The following is a 12,726-nucleotide window of genomic DNA, read 5'->3' as shown; positions in this document are numbered from 1 at the left end:
TGCAGTTGTATACTGTTCTAGCAAACATAATGGAAAGATGCAGTTGTATACTGTTCTACTAGGGCTATAATATGTATGGAAAATAACGCCCCAAAAAAATGCTATCATAATAAGAAAGTACATAATGATATAGATATATATATATATATATATATATATATAAAGGATTTGAAGTTTCTAAAGTATAAAATATACAGCATCAAACTTTTAATATAATATACTAATTATTTATTTAAAAGTCAGTCTGTTTTTATCGAAACGTTGTAACATACAACAAAACACATAAGACTGAGTTTGTATAAACAAAATATTGCTTCTTCTTCTTCTTCTTTTTTTTTATAAACAGAATATTGTAATGTATAACCGTTGTCATTATCCTATTATTATACATACAAATGTTAAAATAATCACATATCATATCATTATGAAATGTAAGGTGTGACTCTAAACTAATCTTATTGTATACTTCACATTTAATACTTTCATTTTTGATTAATTTTTATCTTAAAAATTATTCTTTATCTTATTTAAAATATTACAAATGTCATGTGTAACACTGTAATATATACATTTTCTTTCCATTATGCAATTAAGTGAATAAATGATATTTTTTTTCCAATGAATAGATATAGGAAATCTAACAATATCCTCTTTTGTGTGCATGATCCGAACCTGAGTGTTTCTGTATGATTGAAAGAAGAACTTCAATTCAAAGCACCAAACCACATGGCTGACCTCACAAAAAATATCTAATAATATACTTTCATAACTATCATAATAATAAATAAATAAATAAATAAATAAAATGTAGACAAATCAAGACCCTTGAAATGAAAAATTACTAATTTTTTAAAAAATAAAATTCCTTGGCAGGTTTTGATTTGGCATAACTTATTTTTAGATAAGAATTATGCTTGAGCTTATCCGATTCAACTCGGGATTTAAGTAATTCACACAAAATTAACCTCAAATGAATAAACTAAAATGTTTATATACTTTTTGGCTTGTGAAGAACAAAGTCTATAACGCATAACTCACACATGCTAGGAATAATAATTCTCACCAAATGGTTTTCCCAAAATAATATCAATCTATTAAGGTATATTTATTATTATTATTAGTAGTATTGTTATCATCATCTACTGTAAATATCAATATTGATGCAAATTTGAAAAAAAAAATATTATGAAAACATAAGTAATATGAAAATGAATAAATTTAAATATTTTTCAAAACTTGTGGAAGGTAAAGTATCCACTTGGATGATTATGTTGTGTTGGATTTGGCACTTCATCGAATGACTGATCCAATTCTGATAGGGTTATCCACATGATATCTTATGATAGGAACAAAACCTTTCATCAAACTCTTTCTGGCCCACTTTTTTATGGTCCAACATGGCCCAATTTTAGATATTTATTCGCATCCAGCTCTTCTATGCACATTATTTAATCACTAATTTGGGCAATTAATTAATGATCAAATAACTAATTTTTGGTTGGGAAGGAGGACTCCATTGAAAATCAATCCTAATACATTTTTTTTCTTCATAAAAATGGTTATAACTTTAATTTTATTTAATACTTTATTAATTATAAATAGTTATCACATTGCATTGTTGCTTTGGTGTAGGTTGGTTTCATAGCGCGTTGCACATCATTTTCTAATTTATTAGAGAAAATTTGTGTAAATGGATGTTTAATCCCATTAAATGATGGTCAATTAGTCTAAGTCTTTGCAAGGAATTGCATATTTCATACTACTTATATAAATATAGGAATTTAAATTCAAATAATTGCTATGATAAAATTAACTTAAGTAATTCACATTACATTTTTTATTTGGTTTGGAATTATTAAGAAAAAAATAGTCGCGTAAAACAAATTTGCATTGTATTACTTAATTTTAAACTATCATATATGATAAATCTGAGGTTTTTATAAGAATTGTTTAAGAAGTCAGACTAATAATTATTTTTTATTTGTTAATAATATAATTCTTTAAATTAATACTACAAATATATTAAACTAAATTCTGAAATTAAAATTTCGGTAAAGAATTTTTAAATTTTTAGTCCCACCCAGTTTAGCATTAAAATTGTATATTAAGTGAAGTAAACAGAAACAAATCTTCTTTATATCTTGTCAGTTTGGGTTTCACTTCTAATAATTTATTTTCAATTTAATTTCACAAACTGACTCATCTCTGTACAGTAAATTCACCTGAAACTAAATTTAAATATCTGAATTGTAAAGTACCATATACTTTTTTATTCATCACTTAGGTCATTTCAACATAAAATCTTCCAATTTTTTGTGTTCCTTCTGAAAAAATTAGTATTTGGTTTGTTTGAGTTAATTGCAATAATGATAGTGATGATAACAAAGACTGCCACTATAGTTTCAATGTGAGCATAAACAATAGGATAAACCATAAACTTTTAGATTAGGGCAATGTTGAATTCACGAGAATCTTTTATACTTATACCTTATAGAAAGTAAAACCAGTGGCTTAAAACAGTCTCATCCATTACTTTACATGCAATCGCTTTTTTTATGCAACTGACATTTGTCTCCTCATTATAAGCTTGCAGTGGAAAACAACTATCACACAAGAATTTTATGCACATCAAAATGAAAACTACAAATGGTAGAGACCCAAAAGGAGAAAAGGGTGACAAGATCGTTAAGTTTTTGTGACAGAAATCAGTGTTAGAGACAGACTTTTATCCCTATTATAACTTTTAAACCATTCATTCCTCAGAATCTTTTTTTGAACAATTTATTCTGTCTTCCAATACTCATCTATATATAATGATGACATTTTTGTTCTATATGACGATTTTTCAAGTAAAAATTAAGATAAATATGATCAAGTTACTACAATTTGCTACCATTCAGGCAATGAAACACATGTTTGGATAGCAGTTCAAAATGGACTTCAGCATTGAAAGTCTTCTGTGTTTTTTCATTCTGGCTATTTATTTATACATGCACAAAGTCATTTTGCATTTCCTGAATTCAGGTTCTGTAAACAAAAATTCTTGTATAAATTAAGATAGAATACAATCCTCTGTATATACACATGGTCATGAATTACAACAACTCGACTAGGACCATCAGCAAAAATGAAACTTACAATTCTCTTAACCAACAGTCCTTAAAAATTAAAGAATCATATATTGATATTGGCTTGGTATAAAGAATACTATCATGTGAAGGCAATCTCCAATCAGGTACTGAAGTATTGCCCTGGCTGCTATATACTACTACTACACTTGAAAACAAAGAAAATCTTTGCATTGTAGCAAATTCCACTCTATGCAAGAACCCTATATTGCTATATGAGCATAGCAACTAACCTTGGAGTGCCCCAGATAATGAGCCTAAACCTTGGTTTCAGCCACGAACAGGTAATCCATAATTCTGGTACACTCTTATGTATCCATCCCATCCTGCTGTCACAATTACTTGGCCCCACAAGTGGGAATTAGACATTCCCTTGCAAGCACTTCTCAAGAACTTGTACTCTGATTTACACATTGTAGGAGAAACAACAGTTTGTGTTTGACATGAGTCCACAAGTGTCTCCTCAGGCCACGTTGCAGAAACCTTTGGAATCAACTCTGACAGAAATCCGCGACTCAAGAAGAAACAATCCGGCGAAGGCAGCGAACACCTCTGATTTGCATCCCCTCCTAGCGACGGCGATAAGAGTGTTCCTGGGATTGACTCAATGCCACACCAAGGAACAGCTATTGCTGCGTTGTGGGAGAGAAAACTCTCTGAAGACCAAATCTTCTTTGCTTTGGAATTACTCCTATCATGGCCATTGTAATTCCAGATGCATACATTCGAATCCTCACTTACGGAGATGATATGTTTCCCATCAGTGGTGAAGGAAGCATTCATCTGACCTGCACTTCTTAAGCCTGCAGGCAAAGAAGAGGAGTAAGTAATAATTTATGTACTATATTTCCTAAATACAACAATATAGTAATGCTTGCTTCTGATACTTAAAAAGGAAGAAATGTAGATGGGATTTCAGCTCTTTGAATGTTTTTGGTGCTGTTCTCCAATTTGAATAGGAGCTCTATTTTGGTAACCGAAGTTGATATTTAATGCAAACCTTAATATGCAGATGAGTGATATAAACCTCTAATTTTTATTCCAGAACAGCACTACGAGTTTCTATGTATGTAAGCTTTGTCCTACTTAAAAAGATGTAGCAAGAGAGGAATCAGGCATACGGATGGGATGCACTTCAGAAAGAGTTTTCAGATAAGGAAAACATGTGTAAACCTACCCTTGAATTTGTAGATTATGTCATCTCCAGAAAGTATACAGACATGTGAATCAGCAGATGCAACCAATAATTTGCTTGGGTCAGTTGGTGAAAACTGCAAAAATTAATCATATACGATATGATTAATGATCAGCATTCAATAATTTTGTGTAGGATGTCCTAGAAAAGCAAATTCCAAACCAGAAAAAGAGTGAGAGAAGTAAACAACCTGAAAGCCAGTGATCCTTTTCCCTGATGTCTTCTTCTTTCCTCGTAAACACAACTGAGCATCCAATTGCAGATGTTTATCTAGACAAGAGAATTCAACAATATGAAGATCATTAAAAGCTGCCACTCATAATCCTCTGTGTGATCATTGGTTTAAGTGTGGACTCTGTTCTATATACTACAGGCAGATTATAACATCAAAATAATCAAATAGTAATTCAAAGTTTGACCATATGCACATCGACCTCATAGTTTTTTGTCCAACCAGTGTAAGTTCATAATTTTATTGTATTTTTTGGTAAGAGAAGAGAGATGTATTAAGGCTGGGAGAAAAACACAAAAAAGGGGAAGGAGGATAATTAATCCTTAAAAGGGATAAAAATATAAAAGCACATCCAGGAAAAATGGACATCAACAAAATATGTTCATCCAATCCTCAATATAATGGAGCTATTCAAAGTAATATTGACCTGCAGGCCTAAGAACAAGGCGTATATATACAGAACAAAGAGCAATATACAACTAATATCACTGACACTAAATGTACACATGAACCAACAAACCAATAACCTGAATATGCTTTCATGAAGCCATTTATGTTTCTCTGTTTGGGTGGCTAAAGATCACAGGAGATCCAAACAGTTATCGAGCCAAATACGTGCATACCTTGGATATCGTAGAAACGGCAATTGCCTGCCATGGTACCCACAATTGTACCCTGGAAGAATAAGAAAACAAATTTGAGGAACAAAGCAGAACATACTTTCCAGCACAAATTTCCACCGTTAAATGTATAGTGAAACAGACCTTTCCATCAGGGCGGAAGCACACGGCTGTGACTATCTCTCTGATATCAATGTAATCACTAACTCTACTGTGAACAACTTCCCAGATACGCACTTTTCCATCAATTGAGCCACTGATGAAAAAATTATCATTGATGGGGTTGAAATTGACGCATGTCACTGCATCAAAGGTAAAAGTAAGAAACCATTATTCAGCAAAAATATGAAAAATTTAGAGGAACACATTACAGAACAACTAATATTGAATACACACTCACCATAATTATTGTGGGGAAAAACTCTAAGACATCTATCAATTCCCACATGCCATAGGCGCACTGTCTTATCAACAGAGGATGACAGTAGAAACTGCAACATATAAAGAAGAATATATACGACAGTAAGTTCAATTTTATAGAAAAATAAATGATATGCAAGTTTAAAGATAGCGCAAAATATAAGAAAATAATAATAGCTTGCTTTCTATGGGAGAAACTAACCCCTCTTTTGGACCAAGCAAGGTCCAAAATGTCACCACTGTGACCTTGGAATTCGTGCAAGGGTTTTGCCGATATACGGAAGGTCCTTGGTGGGATAATCACACAGGTTGCTTCAGGGGATCTTCTCAACTTCTCCGTTTTGACTAATTTTTCTTTATCTACACCAAGGGGAGCAATACATGAAAAATTATTTATTTTGAAATATATATTTGATGGATCATTGTCCAGAATGTCTAGTTCACTCGATCTCTCATCCTCAACCACCTTCCACACACGTACCATGCCATCTTCACCACCACTAGCCAGATATTTTCCATCAAGACTGAATTTCATTGTCAAAATAACACCCTTATGTGCTTTAAACTCCTGTTCCGTGTAAAGGGAGGAAAGTTCCTTAAACCGCTTCCTATAAGAATGAACTCGAACTCTTTGTATCCCACTTCCATCCACTGAATCACAGTCTTTGCACTTAGTTTCATCAAACCCGTGATTATTAACAAAACAGGCAATAGAATCCAGTTTCTTTAGCCAACCCCTCTTCATTTTTCTTTTTCCAACTCCTAACAACCTTGTGTTTTCAGCATCTCTCTGCAAATGTCTGCGAACCATCGATGAAGGCCCAGTATTTCTCTGAAACTCCTCCAAGCTAATCAATTGGTTCGAACCCAAAACACGCAGTGTACTAAGAGTTCCATCCTGACCCAGCTTATCCACAATATACCGTGTTCCATCATCCAAATTCCTTATCATACACGCCGAATTCTCGCGATTTTCTCGGGAACCGGAAGCCTCACCAGACAAGGAATCCAACACAATCTGGTTTGAGGTAGAGGGAAGACCCTCCTCAACAGCAAGAGAAGTCCTCAAAACCGCCCCACTTGTAGCAGTGATTCGGTCAATCCCACAAGGTTGATCTTGAAACTCCACTCCCTTCGTTGAATAATTCAAATCAGACTCCAAACCCATCCATCTCAAGAAATTCTGGCGTCTCTGGTTAACACTTCCAAGGTCCTTTGCCCAAACCTTGTGCCTAGTAACATGTCCGTTGTTACCAGAACTAGATTCATCTGACTCTGAACAATCCGAACCCCCATCAGAGACAGAACACAATTCCTCACGAGTATCATAAAACTGATCCTCTCCCCCATCCATTTCCCACCTTTCCCCAATCCCCACAGCTAATCTCAAGCAGATTCCTTTCTTACAGAACAAACAATTCTGAAATGAACGGATGAGTTTTACTTCAATTGGGGGGAAAGGGTATCTGAAAGCACACAAATCAGGAACAGTTATGGCGAATCCAAGAGAGAAACAAAAGAGGAACTAGGAAAGAGAAAAAAAAAAACATGGATTTTGGAGAATGAAACGTAGAAAAGAGAGAAGAAGCAGAGAGGAGAAGGAAAACATGGGATGTTTGCTGACCTTGGTTATCTTCAAATTTTGAGCTTGATCCAGAAATCGAAACAATTTTCATAGGGATCTTCGCTGTGTTTGTTTGTTCAGTCTGCACTGTGCATCCACAGGAATACCTACCCACACCCACCACTTTGTGGTACGGCAAAGAAGGTTAAAACTGAAAAAAAAAAAATTATAACTATTACCATTATTCAGTTAAACTAAAAAACAATAATATTATCGAATAGAATAGAAGAGAAGAGAAGAGAAGGGAAAAGATTGCCTCGTTGTGTGCGTGTCTAAGATTGGAATGAATGAAAATGAATGATGAGTTTGGATTTTTTAGAAATTTACAAATTGACTGAGTCTACTCTTACTTCCCACTTTCTTTGTTTTTCTCTCCAAACGAATCAGATACCTTTCTTTTCCACTTTCCTCTTCCTTCATTTCCTTCCAATGCTTCAACTTTTTTTCACCATCTCATTTTATTATTCTAATATTCCCCTTTTTCTGCCAATACTAATATTTCTTCTTCTTTTTTTCTACACTTCAATTACTTACTTTATGAATATTTAAAATATCAGTTCTTCTATTCCAATTAACGCCACAAAAAAATTGAGTGAATTAAGAATTTGTAATAATAGCTGTGTAGTTATTCATCAAAAGTCAACTGTTAAGATTAATTGCATAATTTATTATATATATGCCTACTCTCATGAAAACACCAAATAAGTTATTTTGATGTGAAAAATAAAAACATATTTAAATTATAACTTATAATCTATTTGACTCTGAATGAATAATAAATACATCATTTTTTTACTTTATTTTTAAAGAGTCAACTATTTTAAATGCAATTCTTAATTGCTATATTTTATTTATTTTATATATTTATTTTCATTGATCATCATACAATACAATATAATATAACATCTATATATATTATTTTATATATAAAATATATAATTATAACAATTTTTAAATATGATAAGAGAAAGATAGATTATTATAAACAAAATCTAATGTATTTGTTAGTATCAACAACTTAAAATATTTTCATTTACTTTAAGACTTTCTTTAATTAATTCTATTTATTATCATTTTCACTAGATCAACACAAAAAGAATAACACAAAGACGTCTTGGAAGACTTTTGTTAATCACACTGTTATCAGGAATTAATATTTGATTTAAATTAAGAATGTGATCTAATATCAAATTAAAAAATATCTAAGCCAATAGTATTGTTGGAGTGACTACCCTTAAGTGAAGAACAAAAAATAATAGAAAAATATTACTAGATTTTTCTTGCTCAAATTATGTAATATCGTTTAAGTAAGAATTCATATCTTTTTAATATTTTATCAACACTTAAACGATAAACTCAAACAACAACTTATTGCTAAAAAAAATTATGCAACAAAATTATAACTCATATAGGAACAAAAACTAACCATCTAACTATCTTATCAAGTTTAAGCATATTTTTAAAATTAGTGGAATGTATACTTATTAAAAATAGGCTTAGTTACTTGCTTGATCTTCACTTTGGTTAGAAAGTTTTAACTTGTTACTCGTATAACTTTTTGTTTTAATTGCATCCTAATTTTTGAAAATGTGTCTCAATTAAATTCTTTAAAAAAAATATAAACAACATTAATAATGTGTCATGTGTCAATTTGTGATTTTTTTTTGTCCACGTGTTGGGTCTTTACGTCTCTACGTGACACATGACACCGGTACCATGTGACAGGATAATGCCACTATCAGAGTCATTGTCTTGATTTCAATTTAGTCTTTATATGTGTTTGTTTGATTATTTAGTCTCAATGTTTTTCAAAATAGAACAATATTGTTCAACTTCAAATTGAAACCAAATTTATTATTTGTATAAATGTTATACTGATATTTTTGTTATTAGGGTTAAATATGTTTTTAGTCCCTATACTTTGGGACGATTTTGGTTTTAGTCCCTCTTTCAAACTATAGTACAATTTAGTCCTTCAACTTTAGAAAACTCTGGTTTTAGTCCTTTTTACTAATTTTTTTTAACTTTATTTGTTGTTTCAAGCACGTTTCATTATAGCATTTGGATTGTTTACACTATTTGATACATTTTTGCTTCAATGTTAACTAAGAAACGCGTTTGAAATAGCAAATAAAGTTAAAAAAAATTGGTAAAAATGACTAAAATCAGAGTTTTCTAAAGTTGAAGGACTAAATTGTACTATAGTTTGAAAGAGGGACTAAAACCAAAATCGTTCTAAAGTATAGGGACTAAAAACATATTTAAAAGTTGTGACTTTTTAACATATTACATTGTATATTATTAACACATGTTTTGCTAATCATGTTTTTGTAATAAATTTTAATATAAATATTAGTAACATTTATACAAATAAGAAATTTGGTCTTAATTAAAAAAAAAACTAGATTTATTATTTGTATAAATGTTATTAATTAATTTATTCTTATAAAAAAATGGACTAATAATATATTATTTTAAATATTATTTTTTGTAAAAATATTTATACTTAAACTAGTTTTAATCTTAACATGGATTACTAATACCTAATAATTTAACATGTGCAAAAATCATTTTTGATAAAAATATCATTGTAACATTTATAAAAAAATAAATTTAGTCTTAATTTAGAGAAAGACAATAATCTTCATCTTAAAAAAGAATTGAAATTAAATTGAATCAAATAAACAAACTAAATTAAAATCAAAACAATGATACTTAATATTTGATATTGACACTAACACATAACATTATTCTCTTGTGTGACAATGTCAATATCACTGTGAACTTGACATGAACAACAAAAAATATGTAATTTTCTTTTAATTATAAATTAACAAATGACAAGTTGTTAATGCAATTATTTCTTTAATACTTAATTGAGATAGTTTTTTCAAAAATTAGAACGCACTTGTAACAAAAATATTAACAAACATCAACTTAACTTTTTAACCAAAATAAAAATCAAGAAATTAAACCTTAAAATAACCACCAATACTCATCTTGAACTTTCTAAGTTACTCAATAGTTAAAAACTATGAGATCATATATATATATATATATATATATATATATATATATATATATATATATATATATATTACCAGTAAAACTTTTTTTTCTTATTTTAGAAGCTCATTGTATTACTAAAACTTTCAAAACTCTAAATTATTAACCTTCTCCCTAATCAAAATCTCAAAATATAAAAAATATAGTTAAATCTATAATAAAGACTAAAACTCTTACCATGAAAAAAAAAAGTAACTGACCACCTTAATTCACCGGTTATTATCTTCTTCGTGGTATAAGTTAATTTAAAGTAAGTAATTTTTCAAATTTTGGAATTTTAAAAATATTTTAAAGAGAATGAAATTTTTTAAAAAATAGAATTTTATTAAAATAAATAATGAATATAAATAATCATTTTGTAAAATTTTTATTTTTATTATTTTAAAAATTACCTAAAGAAAAATGTAAGTGTTACAATGCACACATATATCAATTGCACACTTTAGTCATTTAGTATAAAGTAAAAAAAGGATTGTAAATGGTAGGCCACCAAATGGTCAAAATCAACCTTCTAAGAGATGACAATGCCAACACTTTTTCTTCTATCTATCTTTTATTCCAAGCCAAGAGAACATATACTACTCAACAACATCTTACCTATTATTTTACCAACAAAGAATATCTTTCGCTAAATTCAGAAAATTCACTTGGTCAAAATTTTGGCTTTGTATTCAATTTATTATTAGAGTCATACAAGATTTCAGATGCAGCAAGAACATATTAATTTATAGGATAATGATATTTAAACAACATTTTTTTTATAATATTTGAACATTGATTACATGTCAATATGTGATTAGTCGTAAATTATTCCATAATCAATAATAATAATCATAAACACTATTATGGAGTAATTTACGACCAATCACATATTGACACGTAATCAATATTCAAATATTATTAAAAAAATGTTGTTTAAATATCATTATTCTAATTTATATAATTAAAATTAAAAAATACATTGAAGACGAAAATAGTAATAATAAACATATGAATAGTTTTCTAAAATAATTTAAATTTAAAAGAAAGTTAAGGAACGACATGCCCGTTTTCTTATGAAGAAGTAAATTAGACACAATATTAATCTTTCATTATTTTCTACTTTGATAAATAACAGTGACTTTTTTCCCTTTATAAAATATTGTTTAAATTGGTTATTTTATAAATATTAATTTATATAAAGATTTTTTCCTTGAAAGTGCCTAGTCATAGAATTATAACACGTTAATATTCCTAGTTTCCCACATCTCAAGTCATTGAAAATCAAACATCAAAATAAGTAATTGGTCAAAGTTTTGACCATGTTTTCTATGACGGTCGATACATCAAACTGTGGATAATGATTTTTATTATACCAATTTTGTTATTATTTAAAATAGGTTATATAAAATATTAAATACATCTGAAGTAGCTTGAAAGCCTCATAAGATAAAGAAAAAGCTTTGTTCGACCTTCAACCAATACATTTATAATTATTTTTTCCTCTTAGATTCTGAAGAGTAAAAAACCACTCTACAGTTAAAATAAACTCATATATATTCAGTTTAAAAAAAAACATTTTAATAAATTATTAAATGAATAAATTTAGATGTACTGATTTAACTTTTTTTATTCCTAATTTCATGAAAGTATGTATGAACATGATTTTATATTGTGTTTTAAAATAATATAGAATAACAAGGTTGGTCTTATTGAGATAGTTGACCAATTTGAACAATTTCAAAACCATCTAGTTTGGTAGGGTACCACTTTCAATGTTGGAGTTGTGATTGAAATAATAAAGACAAAAATAATCCATAATTAGAAAGTTAAAATAGACTAATTCATCAAAAATTATCATTGATTCACCAAAAATGGCTTAAGATTGATTTTTAAACTTTTTCAAAGAATGAGTTGTTTTAAGTAATAAGATAGTTAATTGTAATTCTATTTAGATTTTTAGTTTTCATTAATTATTGTTTTGAAAATTTTATTACTTTTAAAGCAACTGGAATCGTTAAAACTATTATATGAACTCTATATGTATTTAGAAAATAATTTATTCTTATATGATTAAAAAGGTAAATTGATTTATTATTTTCTAATCTGTTTAATTCTGGGAAAAAAATGTAATCTATCAATATCCCATTTTCTTTTTTGAAAACTATATTATGCAGTGGCTTTGATTTTTTAATATTAAATAAAAATATATTCATATAATTTAAATGGTTCAAATAGATAATTGTTTTATATATGTAGAGAAAATTAGAAATTAATCTATTATAAATTATTGTTAAGAAGATTTTAAAATTTTATTTTCAACATTTTTACAAAATGATTATTTCTTTTTACTATTTATATGTTTTTTTTATATATCCATTTTGAAATCTTTTACAAAAATTAATGCATTTTTAAATCCATTTTTCACATACCTTTAAAATAAAATAAGAAGAACTTTTAAT

At 28.8% G+C, this 12,726-nt stretch overlaps 1 protein-coding gene across 2 annotated transcripts; it reads right to left on the bottom strand.

Annotated features, from left to right (window-relative positions):
• Window positions 1-3,003: 3,003 nt before the first annotated feature.
• Window positions 3,004-7,396, bottom strand: LOC106768781 (WD repeat-containing protein 44). 2 transcript variants are annotated; one of them, XM_014654103.2, is made up of 8 exons: window positions 7,220-7,396; window positions 5,798-7,061; window positions 5,576-5,666; window positions 5,320-5,477; window positions 5,179-5,230; window positions 4,514-4,593; window positions 4,306-4,399; window positions 3,004-3,931 (listed from the first exon to the last, which is right to left on the bottom strand). In XM_014654103.2, exons 2-8 carry the CDS (start codon window positions 6,947-6,949, stop codon window positions 3,399-3,401), a joined length of 2,160 nt encoding a protein of 719 aa, XP_014509589.1. In that variant the 5' UTR covers window positions 6,950-7,061; window positions 7,220-7,396; the 3' UTR covers window positions 3,004-3,398. The 2 variants fall into 2 exon arrangements, with proteins under 2 accessions (XP_014509589.1, XP_014509590.1); XM_014654104.2 differs by lacking the exon at window positions 7,220-7,396 and having other exon boundaries at window positions 5,798-7,208.
• Between the last annotated feature and the right edge of the window lie 5,330 nt (window positions 7,397-12,726).

Source organism: Vigna radiata, chromosome 7, assembly GCF_000741045.1.
Source record: "Vigna radiata var. radiata cultivar VC1973A chromosome 7, Vradiata_ver6, whole genome shotgun sequence".
Classification (NCBI taxonomy): Eukaryota; Viridiplantae; Streptophyta; class Magnoliopsida; order Fabales; family Fabaceae; genus Vigna; species Vigna radiata.
Note: the sequence above shows the minus strand (reverse complement) of the source record. Positions and strands in the feature narration are given on the sequence as shown.

What these genes read in the sequence shown, in the direction of transcription:
- LOC106768781 (XM_014654103.2), bottom strand. Translation starts at nt 6,949, where the DNA reads ATGGATGGGGGAGAGGATCAGTTTTATGATACTCGTGAGGAATTGTGT. An exon ending in CCGTTTCTACGATATCCAAG is followed by an intron (nt 4,594 to 5,178) that starts GTATGCACGTAT and finishes TCTCTTGTCTAG; the next exon opens with ATAAACATCTGCAATTGGAT. An exon ending in AAAGGATCACTGGCTTTCAG is followed by an intron (nt 4,400 to 4,513) that starts GTTGTTTACTTC and finishes TAATTTTTGCAG; the next exon opens with TTTTCACCAACTGACCCAAG.